The 21,256-nt window shown below is 26.0% G+C and overlaps 1 protein-coding gene across 1 annotated transcript; it reads left to right on the top strand.

Annotated features, from left to right (window-relative positions):
• The first annotated feature begins 4,600 nt into the window (after positions 1 to 4,600).
• LOC112594043 (alcohol dehydrogenase [NADP(+)]-like) lies at positions 4,601 to 18,746 on the top strand. The gene is made up of 7 exons (XM_025338645.1): positions 4,601 to 4,790; positions 16,660 to 16,827; positions 16,953 to 17,138; positions 17,315 to 17,559; positions 17,666 to 17,825; positions 18,044 to 18,141; positions 18,471 to 18,746. Exons 1-7 carry the CDS (start codon positions 4,728 to 4,730, stop codon positions 18,511 to 18,513), a joined length of 963 nt encoding a protein of 320 aa, XP_025194430.1. The 5' UTR covers positions 4,601 to 4,727; the 3' UTR covers positions 18,514 to 18,746.
• The last annotated feature ends 2,510 nt before the right edge of the window (positions 18,747 to 21,256 follow it).

Raw genomic sequence — 21,256 nt, 5'->3', positions numbered from 1 at the left:
CAAGGATTCATCTATTTGCACAACTAGGCCAGGACCTCACATTTTCTTACGGTTTTGAAATTCAGCTACTGCTACGTCTCGACATAAATTAAACCAGTCGACTATAGTTGATTTTGATCTTTTCGTAAACACCTCGGCCTGTGTTACTTTTATTTGAAATACCCAATACCAAAAAAATTCTACGATATCGCACAAATTTAAACCACTGTTACACTTCCTATTTTTATCCATATACAATATACATAAAGAAGTTATTGTTTTTGTGTATGGAGTAAAATGTTTGACACCCTTTTTTTGTACATCGATTTTAAATTGTTTTCAAAATATTACCTTCCAAATCACGTTTTTGACTATTTTTCAAATTTTTTTTGACTCATCACCACAAATTGTTTGGTTTTTAATTTGTATACATGTTTGGTCGATTGGTAATAAACCGCGTATGTTTAAAATATGTTCACACATCTCTTCATTTTGAATTATGCGTCGATATAAATAACTCATAGTTGACAAACTCATAATAATTAATAAATAATTCACAGTAAAACCACATATAATCGACACGACTCACAAACACACACTAAACAGGAATAATATAAAGATATACCTAATAACCTACCTAACCTACTAAGGTATAAATATAATATAATTTGGGGTTTCGATAAGAGCTTAATTTTAATTGCAAAATGATAAAGTATATAATTAGTGTATAATATAATATACAGCATACGGACAAACGGTAGATATCATACTAAACTAGGTATCATAAAATTAGGGTAGATAAAATATTTACAGTAGATAGCATATTGGATGAGTGCCAAATATTGTTTTCAACACACAAGTGACATTATCTGTGCAAATGTTGTATGTATACTTATATATAATTTAGCATAATATAGTAGATAATTCTTAAAAATCATAATTTTTTTTTTTTAGATCATATTTTTTCTACATCCTATTACATAGTATTATAACATCAATATAAAGGGGAAAAAAATAAAAGAATTTAAATTGAAGTAGTATGTAACTAACATATAGACAGTACTCACGTAACCCTGTGTTTAAAATTTCATTACCTACAGTAAACATGATAAACCAAAATAATAACGATGAAAATATAATATTCATCACTAAAGGAAGCAATTATTAGTATTATTACTATCTCAAGCCATTGGTTTGTGCGCGAATACATTTCCTGTTACAACGTAGGTAGTATCATCTGGTTTTACTAATGCATAGGTCAGTCGCCCTGCAACTGCATGACCCACGTATTTGCACAATATTTTATTATGGCGGATGGGCGATGTGCTTTACCCTACACCTATATCCATAATAAACTGCACATGTTATAAACATATCATTTTAAAACTGCATATGAATATGGCGAGTTAACGAGTAAGTCCTATTTATTCGTTGTGAACAGTACTGAACTATAGGCCATTTCTCCGCAATGCATTGTGATTATATGCATTAGTTTACATTGTTCGACATATTCTATAATAAGTAAATGTATAATTAGTACACTTTGTTAATCATTAAAAAATAATTTTTTTTCAGAATATTATATCAATTAAAAGAATGCAAATGTATTAATGAAAATATTCAATTTTCAATAAACGGCACTGGGGAAATACAATTAATAACGATTTATTTTTCAAGTGTATTTGAATCTAACCGAACTGACACGAAGACCATCAATATTAAATTTAATAGGTGGTACCATTGTATTTTAGTTATTTCTTTGTACGACGTGATTGAGCATAATGGTGCAAAATCGATTACCCTAAAATAAATATAACCGATTTCTCACAGACACGTACAAGTATATATTTTTATTTAAACCAATACAATTAATAATAAAAATAATGATTATTATAGTCATCAATACGAAGCTCTTTATAACATTGTATTATAGCTTATCATAAAAATCAAATTTATTCAAGAATCCAATCGTTTATATTTTAAAAATGTCCTTATTGATTAAATAATTTTTAAAACACTGCTTTTATTTAAATTAAGAAAAAACATTGTTTTACGTTTTTTTTTTTTTTTTATACAATTTTATTGAATTTGTCTTATAATATTGAACATTATTTTAAGTCAAAAAATTATTTATAACTTATTACTTGTTTATAATTAAAAGTTATAGACAACGTAACATTTTTAGCATATTATAGAGTATAAATTATAAATATATGAAGTTAGTCTAAAACAAAAATACCATGACTGAAAGACTATATTCGTAAGTCACAACAGACATAAAATATTGCAATACTATTAATAGTATAAATTAATGTAAGATACAGTCCTATTTAAAATGTTGATCAAAATTCAATTAAATTTACAAGATTAAATTATGTATAGGTGCCCATACCAAAATACTATTACGTTTTAGTAGAAATAAATTGTGTTCCTAATGACCCAATAAATTATTCATTGTTGAATTGTTTTTAATTTATTTAAACAGCTTTGACTGATTTGGTTTACCTAAAACAATATATTACTATTTAAGTGAAAATATTAAAATGAATTATTTATTTATTTTCAATAATAAAATATTAGCTACTTTAAAAAAAAACATTCGTCAGTATTCGTATGTTTTATGTAGATATACATATTTAAAAATAATATCAACCTACTAAAATTCCATATTCGTTGAATTATTTATTACTTAAGTTTATTTTCGATTTTTGTTAACCCGGTTATTATTTTTTTTTTCAATCATAAATATTTTATGATATTAATTCACTATATACGCGACTCACAATGTAACGTTTTTTAAATGCCTTTTAAAATAATATTCAATATTGATATTTTAATCGTTTAGATCGTCAAAAACATTGAATCCCTCTTAATGTCATACAATTTAATAAAATTCATCATTAAAAAGAATAAAATAAGTTTATTTAGTTTTAAATTAAAAATTTTTAAGAGAATCAAAAAATATAATTTTAAAAACAATACTAAAAATAACCAATACATATGTGTGTGTGTGTGTATTCTATACGAATGATAAAATAATAAAAATAATAAATCAATAATATATTATAATATAATTAAATAGCTACTAAATATTATGCATTACTTAAAATTTGCTGTTGTCTATTGCTTTGTGCAAATTGTATTAAATTTATGGTATTTTATTCTGTTATTCATTTAAAACTTCTTTTAAGTTGTTTGATATTGATAAGGTATTTAGTTTATTTTAAAATTCTAGGGTTCTCAAATTATAATAATGTTGAATGGTTAAGTCAACTAGATATTTATCACAAAAATGTTAGATATTTACTACCTAATTAACAATGACTGAGTCGAGAATAAATTGCCAATCCTTGCTTTTGTTGAAATAACATGTAAGTGTAAAATAATTATGAAGTAGAAATTTAACATTCAATAACATGATATTTGTTAATTGTTTAGTTATACCTCTAAACCTACATTTCATGCACCAGTGCATATTTTTTATAAATATTCCAAAAATATTTTAATAGAAATTTAACAACTCACGAACAAGAATAAACAATTCGTGAAAAATATGTTCAAAAATGTGCACTGAATGATTTAATAATTATCTTTATCGTCTATTTTATCCTTTAATCATGCATTTCCAAGAACAAGGAAAAAATGATGTTATGCATGTTTGTTAAATCACTCTATATCCAATGGATTCTATCCATAGTATGGTCACAGCATGCTACACAATAATCATAATAATAAACAATATTGTTACAAAACTTCACAACATGATATAATGTACATAATAGACATATTGTATATTTAAATAATCAATGAATATTATAATAGGTGAAGGACATAACTGAAGATCAGAAAAGATTGGAGGCCTTAACTTTTTTCAAAATATTTTTAATATATTATATAATATTTTTTTAATTTATTTTTTTTTCAATAAAACCCTCTAAAAACTATCATTGATTGCCTGCTAGCTATTATTATTAACAACGTATTATCTTAACGTACCTATTAAAATAACAAAATTGTAATTTATCGTATAAATATTTTATGCGTATATTGTAATATATTTTACTATAATTTTTATCGTGTCATAATATATTAACGAAACGTTATAAAATGTAAGCATAAAATATCAAACTTGTAATTAATAGTGGAAATATATAAAACAATTTAAATTAAAAATAATAACAAATGTTTAAATTGATGATTATAATGTATTTGTAGTTATTGAATTTTACAATCTTGATTTGACTTAGGTACTTAATAGTTTAATAATTATAATGTAATCGTTCGAAATTAGAAGCGTTCATTATAAGTATGAAAAAATAATCTTTAAAAACTCTTAGTTTCAGTTCTTTGAAACATAAAATTAAGTTAATATATTTTATTACGATATATTTTAACATTATTGACTATTTCCAATATTTATATTTTTTTAATAACTAGACAAATATACTCGCATAAAAATAACATAATATTTTCTCAACGTTTAAAATAATTATGTTTTTATTATTATTTAGAAAATAATTGAGTACAATTTACTCCTACCAGTCCTGCGCCTGCCGCTATATAATATCAGGAGCCTCCTGATACGGCATACATAATATTATAAACGACATCGAGAAGGCCGCTGCCGTGGTAATCGGCAGGTACACACATCACTGTAGTCGTCACTCATCGCCGGTCCGTCCACTAGTACGCAATACGTTTTGTCTTAACATCATATTATTATTTTTGAAATACAAGACTGTCACGCAATGAAGTACGCAAAATTGAGTTCCGGTGGAAACATGCCGATGGTCGGCTATGGTACATGGCAGGTAAGTGCTACGATCAGAATAAAATGCTATAATATTATACTTATAATAGGTCGGTAGGTACTCGTTGTACGCGCACATACAAGGCCGGGAGAATGAAGAACAATTTTGACGAGATCATAAGGTTTATTACTGCAGTTCATTGCAATTTCTAAATAACCCCGCTTGATTAAAATTAAATTAAAAAAACATTTTATTTACATCGATTTGAGTACATTTTTTTTTCAAATCATTTTTCTTACTAAAGCGGACCATGATAAATCATAATATTATTATATCATCATATATGGCTCTATTAGAAAATACACACGAGTTGACAAATTCGTTAAGCTATAATTCTCTTAACTCAAACTCGTATTAATTTTTTAAAGCCCAGCCTTGCTTGTTAGTCGACAGTCGTATTATTTATCAACCAATTTAAAAATATAAAAAATGTATGTAAATACCTATATTAATGTTATGCTATATTATATACTATATTTATATTATTTTATTGCGTTTCGTTCAGTATATGGTAACACTCTGACTTGACAACAATAATATTCTATTATTATTATTATTACTACTACTATTATTATTTTTATAACAAACTCAGATGGAACGCAGTGAGAACCAAGATGTAAGTACAAAACAAATATCAGTATAAAAAACATACTGTACAATCGAGTAAATCACTATTCTTGTTGTAATAGAAATAATATATTATATTATGTAAATAATATATTATATTATGTAAATAATATAATGTGATTCACCATGCACACTCGTTTTTAAATTAGTACTATCATATTATATTTTGAATATTTGCATAGTTTACAGATAGTATACTTATCCTAGACCATTACCAATGTACCTTAAGGATTCTGCCTTAAAGATTAATAGCTTCTCTACTTGTATTTAACATCATATTAGTTTCTGTGTCATGTATATCATATGTTCTTATTATACACAAGCTATAAATTATAAATTTTTCTTTTTTTTTTTTTCATTAAAAAAAAAAGGTGTATTATAGCTTATTATTATAAATAATAATAACTATTTAAAATTAATAATAATAATAATATAAGAACATAAACATTTTAATTATTATATTATATTACGTTATATAATTAACCTCTTCCCGCATAGAGGCATCAAATGGTGCCATATATATTTATTTTTATTAAAAATCAGCTTAAATTATAACAGTCTTCATATATCATTCTACATTATGATAACATAGTAATGTTTATATTTTACTAGTATAGGTAGCGCTAGTCATATTTAAAATTGGTAGAAAATGACTAAAAACAGAAAGACTACAGCTTTCCAAAATTACTACAAGTCATCCACTTTAGACAATTTTTTTTCATACATAAAAATCAAATAAACTTTTCGAAAAAAATATTTCTGAATAGATTTATAACTTTTGTTTAAGATAATATTAATTAAAACCGGTTTTGGTAAATGGAAGAATTTTTATAGCGAGATTTGTTGATGGAAACATTTGGTGCCAGCCCGATTTGGTGGATGTATTTTTTCAATCAATTTTATGACGTTTTGTCTATTTACGTACAAACTATTGCATGTCTTTACATGCGTCTTATTTTTGTTTTTATTTCATCTATGGATTTTAAATTGTTTCCATTATTATCAGTACGTTGTGTTGTTGTACGAGTAAAGTATTGTTTATTTGGTCTCATAAATATATATTTTTTTTCAATAATTTGTGAAAATGTCTAAATTAAATGAACATACTATTGCGGATTTGTTGGATTTTGAAATGGATGAAGACGAAATGTCTATACCTTCTGGGTCTGAATTTTCTGACCAAGAAGAGGACGAAGAACATTTTTTCAGTGAGTTTGATGTACCAAATTATAATACTGATAATAATTGTTTCGATGATATTATGGATTGGCCTGTAGAATGTGTGGAAAATACAGACGTACTTCCCACATCTACCAATAACATTCACGTAGATCAAAATCCTATTATTATAAGTGTCCCTCATATTTCATTACCTAACCTAACAAGTAGGTAAATTTTAAATTGTAAAATTTTTAAAACGATACAAGTAAAACTTTTTTTTTGTATGTAAATTAATTTTTTATTTCAAGCTATAAAATAATTAACTAACAATTTTAAAATTTGGAATTTAATTTTTTTTTATATTTGATGTATATGTATGTTATCATAAAATAATTAATCAATTAATACTTCTTTTGTTTTATAATAATAAAATTTAAACATATTTTATACACTATTTATTTATTTGTTTGTGGTAATGTAGTTGAGTACTTCAAAACGGGATGGCACCAAATGTTGCCGGATTTTGTTTTTTAAATATCTTTTTAAATAATGTTTTGATATTTTTTTAAGTATTTTTTTCGAATTCTACGTCAAAATTTACATATAGGTACATTTTTTTTTTGTTAATAAAAGAAATCATGCATGAAGAGGTTAAATGAATACGGTGCTATCGCAAACAGAAGTATTTTATTTATATAACGGTGTGTACTATACATCAAGTCCTAGAAATTAATTGGTTTACTATATTGTTTACCTGGAACTCTATTTATTTTTTTTTTACTTTTAAGCATGTATGAGTAAAAATCAAGATTAGAATAAATTCATATCTTTTCTTATTTACAAAATACAATTAACTGTTTCGTCTGAATAATTGAACAACATTTAAATTTAGATTAAACGACTTCAAATCCCATCGTATGTTAATTGATTCATTAGGTATGGCGATATATTATTATATTGGTAATATTGCATTAACTGTTAGGTGATTTTTGTGTGTCTTTACTCACGTGTGGTAATGTCAAATTCAGCGTTCAAAATTGAACAAAAATAAAAAATGAAATACCCTGTCTATATTAAAATAGGTATAGAGTAATATACTTATTTTTCATTTAGTACTGTTAAAAAGTTAAGGAAACTGTTTAAATATTTTCAAAACCAAACTTATATTATTGAATCTCGTATAACAATATTTTTTCGTGTCAAATAAATATCAAACCTTGACAATCGTATAAAAAAATAACAAAAATCATTAAATATAAAATAAATATGACCTTGACAGATTGTTAAATAAATTACAATAATTACCTAGGTGTATTTGCTAAAATATTCGGTGTCTTAATAATAGGTTATTAGCCTAAGGATACCACGTTTTACTTTTTGACAATGCAAACAGCGATGATGCAAACAGTAAGAATATCATAATTACTGAGTTAATCCTCACTCACAGTATGTATACAAGTGTATAGACGTAAAATACTTACATTTTTATTCATTAAAAAAAATCATCAATAGATTGGGAGAAAAAAATGACTTTTAACGGTTCTTTTTTTTTAATCTATAGTAATAAAATGATTGCAACGTATAGATTTATACTCATAATACAATAAGTAAAAATGCGTTCAAATCATATCTTAAATTGTAGTAGTTATTCACCAAGTACAAGTCTAATACATTTTCAAAAAACTCCTGTGAACTGTTTAGTATGTTCTATAGCACCGTAAAAAAATAACCCCAGAAACTTAGTCCCCAAAAAAATAAACCCGTATGAGATTTTGCAAAATAAAAAATAAAATAATGGTTAAGAGGAAACAATGATTAACATTTTATCATTATAATAATATAAATTATGTTTATTATATCATGTTATTGATTATTATTATTACATTTTGAGTTTGCTATTGACACTGCGTATGGTAAAATAAAATTGTTATGTCCTCACAAAAAATGTTAAATTTGGATTCAATGATAAATTATTATGTATGATAAAAACTATTCAGAGTGGTAACGGTCTGTCTGTGATATCAAACAGATATATAATAAATACAGATATATCATGTTAAATAATAAAAGTGCAGATAACTTTATCTTTAATATTATGATAATATTATAGAAATGGCAGTTTATAAGATTTATGACGTTCTGTGTGTGTTCATATCTGTGTATTTGATACTACGGTGTGTGTTTTTATGAAGACGTATTCGTATTCGTTTTAACAGTTTCTGTTTGAATAATATGGATAGTATATGTATTATTGAGGGTCAGATGAGCAAAAAAAATAATTTGAAAGGCATTTGTAAGTTATACACAAAATGTGTCCAAATTTTATAAAGTGGAAATTATACAAAAAAATAGTTGTAAATGTCCATGCATTTTAAAAACTTTGTTAGACAAACAATCAAACATCAAAATTGATTATCAACAATATCTTCCGTGTTAAAATAAAATTCATACAACAAAAAATAAAATACAAATTAAAACACAAGCTAAAAAATCAAAATCTACTTATTTTCAGAAGCTGTAACCTTCTTTCAGGAAATATTTTTGAAAAACTTCTCTAACAAAATTCAATAAAAAAAACCACTTAGAATTAAAGAACTTAGAATTTTCCAAAAGTATCTGATAATCTCAGACTTAAAAATAGAAAATATGTTATTCTTTTTTATTTAAATTAAATTTATTGAAACTATTATAAATATGTTTTAATTGAGATGTATACAAAAGCGAAATAGAGTGATAATATAATAGCATCTATTGGCTATTGATTTTAAAATATGATACGTACTGTTTGTTTTTAAACATCTTTTTTAATTTTGAAATTCTGAGTATTTTTCAAAATCGCTGTTAAGAACAAATGGAAATAAAGAAATAACCGAAATTTTACGCAAAACCAGTTTTTGACAAAATCGATTTTTCTTTTTTATAGTAACACAAAAGCGAATAAAGTGTAATACTTTTTAAAAAAATGTAACCATTAACTTTATTAGATAAAATTTTCAAAACATTTTTAGGCTATTTGTCAAAATTTGGAATTTGAATTTTCTTTCTTTTTTTTTTTTTGATAAATATAAATTACAGATATAAATTGTTTGCTGGGTCAAAATGCTAAAAAATCGAATATAATGTTCCATAATCGCTATTTAATATTATACAATTACATACACCTTTTATAAAATATAATCAATAAAATAATATGATATAAAAAATGAAACGTGTTAATAATTTTTATAATAAAAATTTCATGATTTTAAGTACTAGAAACCACTTAAAGCTTTTAATATGTACAAATACCTGATATGCAGATAGAAATTTTGAGTTAGCCCCGAAACATTTTTCGCAATTTTACATAATACAAATTGAAAAATATAGTGAATTCTTCTCTGTTTACTCGAAAAATAAAACAAAGTATTAACAAAATAATGTTCAATGCTATCCCATTAGTTTGAAAAAATAACTATCGTTTTTCAGATGCACAATAAAAATTAATTTGAAAAAGCAGTAATAAATGCCATATAAAGTACTAGGGAAACATTTAATAGTAAATTGATGTTTCCATCATCTATGCTATAAGTACTCATAGAAAACCAGCAAAGTTAAGATAAAAAAAAAGATATTAAGAAGATTTGATTTTAGTGAATTTTGCAGTATGTTCTATGTATTAGTTTTTTTAGGTACCACTAAAAATATTACAAGACAGTGTTTGCTATTTAAAATTAAAACTTCCTCTTGGTGCAGAGAAGTTATGCAAATATTTTAAAGAAACCTACTTGAGTGGAACTATGCGTCGAAGCATCGAATACATAAACTAAACACTAACTTTAACCATTTGACTTTTTTCAACAATATTTCCTACCGAAACTATCAGACAATACTTGGTAATAACCATCCAAATAATAATGTTTGTGAGTAATGGAACAATAATCGATTTTGCCATTTAGTTGGAGAAGAACACACATCGATTTGGACATTAATTATCAAAATAAAAAATGAATTGCCAACAGACTGTGCAAAACTTGTTCTACAAAATATAGGAGAGTTCTAAATAAAATGTTCAAAATTTAAAACCGTTCGAAAAAGATTAAAAACATTATCTGAACGGTTAAATACTAATCAAATTGAAATTGACACGTTTAAAAAATAATAAACTTCAATTATTTAAGAAAACAATTATTATAAAATATTATTACAAATATTTATTTTTTTTTACGTATTGACATTGTATCTTGAAATGTATTATGACTACAATATTGGCTGTTTTTAATTCATACATAGACTGACATTTAAACCTCGTGAATATATTGTATGTTGTATAGGTACACGTATTTTTTATTATAGGGGTTTTTTTCCGTGATTTTTTTTCGGGAACTAAATTTCCGGGGTTATTTATTAGAGGAATCATATAATATGTACACGTTATTTAATGACAGTTTTGAAGATATTGTCAGTTTATAGTTTATTTTATTGTTTGGTGATCTACAGAGCAAAAAGCACATCGAAAATGAAGGTATATCGTGGCTTAAGTACTTTACAAAGATGTTTTTAGGTGATTGAAAATTCTACCCTTATATATTCATTTTTTATATCAGTTGTAGGAGAATTCTGACTTTTTTTATCTGTAAACACGATATATAGATAGGTACTACTGAAACTATCATTTTTTGATCTGTAAAATAACCGATATTATTTTTTGGTCTAATTTTATTTTTAAATTATTTATAATTATTATAGCAAAGTTTGATTTGAATTCATACATTTTCTTTTCTAATTTTAGGCTCAACATAAATACATAACGTGTTCCGTGTCATAGGCTATAATTTTTATCTCTTAAATTTTTTTATTTACTGTTATACCTTGATTTTTTTTTATTAATAATTATCGTGAATATTTGATACATAATACCTAAATACCTAAAGAATATCTAGTGAAATTAAAACTTTGTTTTCTGATAAAACATACAAAGCGTTTCATACTACAACTACTACATTTTTATAGATATGTTTTTGGCTGGATACATTTATTTTTTCTGACTAATTTTAAATTATAGTAACTAGTTTATCACTAGAAATAATAGAAAACGATTCATGGTATTTTTGTGTATCATAGCAATCTCTTTGATAAATTTAATTTAAAATTATGTTTTATTAATAATATGATTAAATTTTACTTATTCGAAATATTTTTTTGTTTCTTCAATTTTATTTGCTTCGACATATTTCATATTTTTATAATAAGACAAATTTTATTATTCGAATTCTGTTTGCACTTTAATAATTATATTAGAATTTAAATTTTTAAAACCCTTTAAAATTGTTAATTACAACTTTGAATTCCGACGACCAAAACCTATCAAAAATTTAAACGTGTCACAGACAAATGTCAAAAATTCAAGAAGTATACAAAACAGCACACCATTAAATTCATCACCGATTAATAAAGCAAAACACTTAAACCTTAAATCTCAATGTCAAAAACCGGGAAAAAATTTTCTACGATTATTTTTACTCCAATGATATAGAGAAAATATCAAGTAGTACGATACATTTCCGTTTTTTCAAAAAAAAATCATAATTTACATTATTTTAAATTTGTATTGTGTATAGGAGAATTTAGTTTTAATTTATTTATTTTTATTGTACATAGATATTTATAAGTTATACTTATGTTTATTGTTTACTTAAAATTATGCTATCAAATGTGATAATTATTTTTTTACAAAAACTGTGGAATTTCCATTCATATAGTATTGGTAGTGTTATCGTTTATTTTTAAATGTTATAAATCAGACCCCAAAACCAATTACCTAAAAATCGGTGGAATCCATGTACACCCGTTTTATTATTAATATATTATCACTTAATGTAAACTATTTGATAGGGTTTTTTCGATTCCGGCAGTCTTCTTATAGTTATGAAAAAGAAATATCGATTCCACTGGTATCGTTCCGCCAGTACAGGTGGTCTAAAAATATCCCATCGTTTTCGACATCTAATCAAACCGAGAAAAAATAAATCTTCCCAAACAAATATTAAATTTTTATTTTGCTTATAAAATTATAATTTAATGTAGTTATTTTAGTACAATTTGAAGTTAAATTGCGTACAATGTATACATAATAAGTTTTTTTTTGTTTGTTAATGCCCTTTTATGTAAAGGAATATGATAAATATGAATATTATTATTAGTATTATTAGTAGGTGCATTTTTACTTTGATATTTAAATGTTAACTAACTGTCGTATTATTTTATAGATACACTGTTGATATATTTATATAAGTAATCTGTTTTATAGGCATGTACGTTTTGCTTATAATATATTTATGCAAGTTCTTGTACTTGAGTAATTATTTCCAAAAATATTTGTCAAATGTAAATGAATAAGTAAAGGAGGTAATGGGATGACCACAGATAAAAATTGGCTGGTGGCGAAATCGATAAGTTGTATTTAGACAATCTGTACTGGCGGGATCTTTGACGGGCAGATAGATACTGTTCGTCAAATATAACGCCATTTATTTCTGTCTATCAATGGCCGGAAGTCAATTCACGTCGGCGTTATAACTTCTAGGAAATCACTTTTCTGGTTTTTGTCAAGTTTATTATACGTCAAAATTACAAAGAAAAACTACAACGAATTACCAAAGAAACGTTAGCAAGAGTGGCTCGTAAATGAGCTGTATACTCGGAATAGTTTTTTTTTTTTTTTTTTCTGTAAAAGAAGATTTATCGTCATTCTCAAATTTAATACTCCAACACAATTTATGTGATACACTACACCCACCGCAAGAGCCACACTCCCATGTAAGATCTGCTTTCCAATTAAATTTGCGTTCGATGAAAATATATTAATACTAAGAATAATACTAAACAGCTTTGCCATGCAATATACGACAATATATTCATAACGTAATACGCAACAATATGTCGTTCAAATTCTAGAATCACGACGAAAATATCAGTTAATAGTTATCACTTATCATCGCGTTGAGGATGCTTAAAATCTGAAGGTCTTTCTATAGCAATGACAGCTACAATCACATAAATTATAATTATTAAGAATAAATAATATACTATGGTATTTTCCTGGATATTCATTATAGTTTATTGACGTTAAATATAGTCTTACACCTCAAACATAATATCATGTCATATAAACTGTTTAATATTAAGTATGCACTTGTTCAAAAAAAATTATTATTTATTATTGAAATATTATAAAACCGTAATAATTACAGCTAAAAATCGTGACTTTAGTATTTGTGGACAATGTTATATAGGTTTACCTACTATATAATTGCCATTTTATTACACCTTACGCCGCATTCATTTTTTTTTTTTTTTTTATCTTTATTTTAATATTGGTGTCTAACAACTTTATGTTTTAATGTTGTCCTCCTCAGACGTGGATCTAGGAAATTTTAACAGAAGATGCTCAAAAAATAAAAATTGATAAATTTATTTTATATAAAATTATTTTTATTTTATACTTTATTTAATACATTAGTGCTAACTTTTTTTCCCAAACATCAGTACCTATTTATTCAATATCATCTCAAAAATAACATTATTATCATACCATTAATTGTAACTGTAATTTTCTTGAGTATTTTTTTCGCTAAATTCTTCAATAACTTTCTCTGGTATGATTTTAATATCCCTGTAAATAATGAGAAGTCCTTTTAATCTATTTTCTTCTATTGTTGATCTTGAATATTTTTTTGTTCGTCGAGTTGAGGAAAACATTTTTTCTGCGATGCAAGTGGTAACTAGTATAACGTAAATAATATTTAGCAATTCCTTCATATTTGGATAAAATTCAAATGCAGCAATTAACGTTTCTATAGTAATTTTCAGTTTATCTAATTGGAATTTCCAAAACTGTTTCCACTAAATCACCTCACCCCTAACTTCTTTAATTGAACCAATTTGATCATCAATATCATTTTTGCCGATTTAAACATTTTTTTGATGTCTATATCTTTGCGTAAAAAAGTGGTATTAAATATTATAAATACATCGTAGTCGTTTCATGACCGTAACCTACAAATATATTTTTAATTTCTGATATTAAAAAACCAAAAACCAAAATATTCTTTTAATTCGTTGATTAATATATTTTCACGATTAATAAGTTTTGAACACATTCGAGGTTTTTTAAATTTTATCTTATGCATATTAACTAATGTTAATGATTTAATATAAATTGAATTAAAACTTTGAATATTGTTCTTTTTTTTATTTTTAGGAACCAACATAGTATAATAATATTATATATTTATTTTTCAATTTGAATGTTTTTGAAAATCAAGCATTTAGGTAAGTTGGGTGTAATGAAAAAATAAAGAAACTGTGTAATATTCACAATAATATAATAAATCAATAATCATAAGACAATTAGAGCCGACTAACTGAGAAATATAAACAAAATAATAACAATCAATAGCGAATGTCGACCTTAAAAGTTATAATTATAATCTTTGGTACTTTCTGCCGTCGTCGCGTTGTATATCAGTTAGTTTTTATCATTGTATATGACAATAACGGTGGAAAACACCGATAATAGATTTATTATTATTTTTATTTTAAAAAACAACATAAATGATATATTTTTTACATACATTTATTTTTTTTAAACATTTATGAACTTTTATTCTCGTTTTAATTATTTAAGTCATATTTTATTTTTAAAATTGTAAAATTTTGATTTTTAAATAGCAACCATAATGTCAATTATTTTTTATTTTTAAGATTTATAAAATTTAACTATTTATAACAAAAAAATTTTAGACTCAATAAGTTTTGAGTAATAGAGTTATGATTAGAAATAAGTATTTAAAACGAACAATATTTCATAATACTCGTATTAGTAGTCGAACATAAAATTATCTTTGAATATTTTTAATTTTGGATTAACATTTTAATATATTTATATTGTATTTTATTTTTCACTTATAATTTATTATCAAGAACCTACAGTAAAACATTGCATTTTTAATACTAAATTTCTTCTTTGATCTTATGGGGTGCCAATTGTAGATGTAGAAAAATTGAGATTTTGTAATCGCCTTTATGCACAGTCATGCAAACGACGTTAGATGATTGGGATGACATTAAACACGTTCAAAATTGATTATGAAACAATCAATTTTAATTTTAAACTACATTAACTATTTGTTTCACATTACCTAACATGCAGCAACTATTGAGTACATTAAAATGAATATATCTGCAACCGAACGTGTATTCAGCCAAATCACTCATTATAATATGACGTGTGCAATAATAAATCAATATGCGTATAACAATGTATCTATACATAAACTGTTATATATGTGTTAATAAGTGCCAGGTTGTGCATTCCTGTAATGTGTTGCACGACCGTTAACTTATACGTCAGAGTTGACTACCGTCTACCAGGCACTAATAAATGAGAATACTCCATTAAAACCAGCTTAGTGGTAAATCTAGAAATGTTTCAAGTGGTGTGGGGAGGGGTAATTTTTCAAATTATGAAACTACAATACTTTTAAAAACAACTTATGGAAAATATTTACACCAAATAAAAAAAATGTACCCGGAACAATATAATATATTCATAATATTTCCCATAATGCATAATTAGACATACAATTTTTGATTTTAAAAAATTAGTACAGCATTAAAATGATAAGCACGTATGTTGTACATATTTACAAAAAAAATTAGCCAAAGAAGAAGCCCATCGCCCTCTTTTGCATCAACTAATGATACTATTTATAAGTAACTACATAAAAGTAGATTATATAAATATTATTTTGCTTTAATTAACATTTCGGCGTTGATTAATAAAATACTAAGGCAACATTAAAAACTGTTAAACTTTGTTTCACACCAACAAAATGTAATATTTATTCCTGTTAAGAACCATTCAGATAGTAATATTATAAAACTGTACATACTACATTCTACATACTAAATAATAAAGTATGAAACAATTTAGGTAGTTTCCATGTAATCACACTGAGTATTTGTACTCACCTGTTATATAATCAACCTTATCAATTCAATTATCGTTTGATAAGACTTATGATATTTTCAATTATTTTAGGCCGTGGACAGTGTTTTGGAATCAGCCTTAAATGAAGCCCTGAAGTGTGGATACAGGCACATCGATACGGCAACGGCTTACGAGAACGAACACGTCATAGGAAAAGTTTTGAAAGAATGGATTACATCTGGCAAAGTGACTAGAGACGAGTTATTTATCGTCACCAAGGTAGATACTTACTGCGATATACCTGCCTATGGACTTGCGATTCGAAGTCATGATGCTAATATTCAATCGCCATTGGAAATAAATTGCATAACCACCACCTAAACACAAATTTGATATCTTTGCAGCTTCCCCCTTTCAAAAATCGGCCTGAAGACTTGGAGGAATGTTTAAAAAAATCGCTAAAAGACTTGCAGTTGGACTACGTTGACATGTACTTGATACACACTCCGTTCAGCGTGATCGCGGGAAAATCGTCCGTCTTAAGCGACATGGAAATTGATGTTACCACTGATCACTTGGCGACCTGGAAGGTTAAGACCGCCGTAATGGCTATTTTAATAAATGCGTCGTAATACGTTCGTAGTATTAAGCAATTTCGTGTAAAACCTATTTATTATCCGAACGACTTCTGAGAATCACCATTACGGTTCATTTATAATGCGGTGAGCTAGATCTCAGTTTACTTATTTATATTCGTATATTTCAGATGATGGAGAAACAGGTGACTGATGGCCGAGCAAAGGCGATCGGCTTGTCGAACTTCAACATTCGTCAAATACAGAGGGTGCTAGACAATTGTAAGATCAAGCCTGAAAACTTGCAAGTAGAAAATCATCTATACCTCCAACAACCTGAACTCGTAGAATATTGCAAAAGCAACGATATTATTGTAACGGCGTATTCGTGTTTAGGGGCAAAAGGCGGTCGAGAATCTTTGGGAATGAATTGGACGTAATAATATTATAATGATAATAAAATAATGAAATATTATTGTTTGACTACATCCAAGGATATGGTAAAAATTATCTTTTATAAATGAGCGTATGTCATTACATAGGAAGGATTTGCCGGAAATTATGGAAAACGAAGTACTATTGAACATTGCGAAGAAACACAGCAAGACTCCGGCCCAAGTGTTGTTGCGATTTATTGTCCAGAAAGGTATCGTGGTCATACCAAAAAGTACCAATCCACAGCGATTGATGTCAAATATAGAGGTACATATTATTCTAATCAAATACGTATACTGTCATATTAATAATATTATTATAAGTAATTATGATTATGATTATGTGCTGTCTAGAAATATAAAACTATTTGTAAAATTTTATCATATTATGATAATATAATATAATATTAATCAAATTAAATTAATATTAATTAATAATATAATATATTGTACTAATCGTTATGATTAATTTTTTTTTGTCAATAGATTTTCGACTTTGAATTGGACGAGCAAGACATGGAAGCCTTGATTGATCAGGATGCGGGAGAAGGAGGCCGTATCGTACGACTTTTATTCTTCAAAGGGTAAGTTATATTTTATTATCATAGATTAGATTCTATAAAACCAGATGATGCACTCTAAACTTTTCAAAATATTCGTAAACAAACTTTATGAGACATCACATTGTTTGAAAACATTTTGTCTTGCGTCGACGATTCCGATGCGCGTATCATCTGGTTTTTATAATAATTTCTTGCGATATTATTTCATTAGACCGTCCATTTTTCACGCTCATAATATTATACATTAATTTTACACTTTAGACCTTTAAATGTATTGACTTTAACGTCTATATTTTGCTTTTCTATAGTAAAACATAATATAATATTCGGTCATGGTTTTATTTTTCCAGAATCTTAGATCATCCAGAATATCCTTTTGAAAAAAGTGTTTGAGCACGAATTTAATTCAACGACAAATACGACAGCCCACTATTACACGCGAATGAACCAAATTCAAACTATATAAAGTAGCATCTGATGATATCCGATTATTTAAATATTTATTGTAAGCCTATGCCTTAAACTGCTAGGTTCACGTCGATCAATTTGTATTTGTACCAAACTCTACAAAGATTCCTTCGTCTAGACATGTTACAAAATATCCAAATGTATGTAATTCATTTTTATGCGTCTGCGTATTTATCTGTATACATATACCCGTCAAAAATAAAATTGTACTATTATACAAATTATTATTAGCAATATGTATCGTTTGAATAAATACATGCATCAATTAAATTAAATTAGTGGAAAATTAAGAATTATTAAAATACACGTTTGCATTCAGTAATAAAAATCTTAATTTTTACTTATTAAATTATGGTCAATTTTTGTGAACAAATAAGGTAAGTAATAGTCTCAAACAAACTAGATAAATTTAAGTTTATACCTTTAGGTATACGATATTAAATAATTTTCATAAAAGTTAACGATCGTTATACGTTGTGATGTTTACCGGGCTCGCAATGTCAACACAATAATGATTATTGTATTGATATAATGATTATAAATTTAATAATTAATGTAATTGTATACATTTTATAGGCTGTAACCTCATAATAGACTTATAAATTACATACAGAAACCAGGAAGTATCATGTCGTGCACATAATATAGTATAGTGTTTTTTTTTTTTTATATATAATAAATCGATACTTGTATCTATTTATCGTACATGGCGTATCATTTATATATGTATAAATTCAAATATACATATTGCATAAATATATCATTTAGGCGTGCGCAAAAGGTACTCGGGGAATGCAATTGCGTGTCCGGAAATATCAAGGATAAAAAAAAATCATTATAAATGTTTATCTTGCCATTGAATATACTTAAAATTGAATATTTTATAAGAAGTGTGTGAAAATACATTATATTAAATTGTTTGACGATAGTCATTGAAGTGTTATACATCAACGGTTTTACTCGTAATCTGAACACAATACTTTTAGGATGTAATTCTTTGACCGACGTCCACCGCACACTAAAGATACGCTACTAAACCCCGAATACCACTGATTCGACAATGAGTAGCAGAGTTTTGTACGAGATAATTCATTTAAACTGCGATTATAAACAACCTGCAATTAAAGAGAATGGTGCATGTTATTGTGATAAAACCCTTTTTCATGTCATTTCCTTTGTATTCTCTACACGCGGGCCGTTTGGATACTGAAAAACAATATAACCATTTCTATATCATTATTCGCAAATTCAATCAATTGCTCATTATGTCCGTATTCGAAACACTGTTTCTCTGTTTACGACGTGTATTAAGCACACCCGCGTGTGTTGTCCTCAGTCTTACAAACGTACAACATAAGCCATAACAAATTTTACGTTCGCAATAATCTATTTTATTCCGTCATTTTTAAAATTAGAGTAAATTGACCTATTACATGATTTAAAGGTAAGATTTTTATTTCAAAATTCTCGAAGAATTTCATTAAGTTTTAAAGCAAATCATAATCGTTTTAAGATGTACAAACAAATTACATCTTTAAAATTAAAATGTCACTAAAAACGTAGGATATTCCCCTACCTAGTTAATAATCTTAATTTTAAGTTTTACAACTTATGTTTCAGTTTATTTGCTCTAATTCTACATAATATAATAAAAAAGATTATTTTGAACGTAAAATTTAGTGTGCTGTACCTATATTCATAAGACTGAGACGATACATGCAAGAGTGTGGCTTCCTCTAAAAAATAATCAATTCTGGGTAAAACGACTATACTTCATATTGGATTTACATTAATTAAATGAATTTCCTTTCAAAGGAAAAAGAAGGTTATTCATTAAAGTAGTATACTCTAGTGAATGTAAATAATGATTTCGTGGCAAATTACGAAAATTAACCTATAAACCCCTTAAAAAATATAAAATACTGAAATACAGGGTTTCTACATCATGCGTAACTATGGTAAAGTATTATTTAATAATTTACTATTAAAATATAATGGTAAATTCGTAAATGACAATATTTTAGAATGATAATTTATTTATTTTAATAACATACTCGTTTTCACTATAGGTAGTTAATTATTAAATAATATTAATGAGAAAATATCTAATGCATTATTATATAATGGACATAATGCGGGGACCCGATCAACAGTCTTATAGTTTGAATAGAATATATTATATATTACACATAGTATTAAATATATTTCAAGTACAATGAACCGAAACTTTAAAGGATTTCATTAGCTCTCTAATAATAGAGTATCAGTCGTCACTCGTCAGACTACGATTATTATCTATTAAAATCTCGTCGCATCAACCCTTTAGGAATAGAAAATTCAGTTTATTGGTTCATAAAAATACAATAACAGCTTGGAATTAAAATAACACCATTATACATATTATCAATTATAAGTGTCTAAACCTAATCTCAAAAGTAATATTCTACGGTTCAATAAGATCACGAAGATGTACAATCAATAAAACGTAGTTTTTTTATAAAATATCTAAAACGCTTTGAAAATGCAAATGCAGATAATACATTAGTCTTATATATGAAAATACCATCAGTTTTATTACACAAAATTTAATAGACCATGTATATATGTATGTATATATAAATTAAATTAGATTCAATATACGTTATATTCACGGATGTTAACCTACCTA

This window comes from Melanaphis sacchari, unplaced genomic scaffold (assembly GCF_002803265.2).
Source record: "Melanaphis sacchari strain LSU unplaced genomic scaffold, SCAv2.0 Contig21_pilon_pilon, whole genome shotgun sequence".
NCBI lineage: Eukaryota > Metazoa > Arthropoda > Insecta > Hemiptera > Aphididae > Melanaphis > Melanaphis sacchari.
This window is presented reverse-complemented; position numbering and strand designations above follow the sequence as displayed.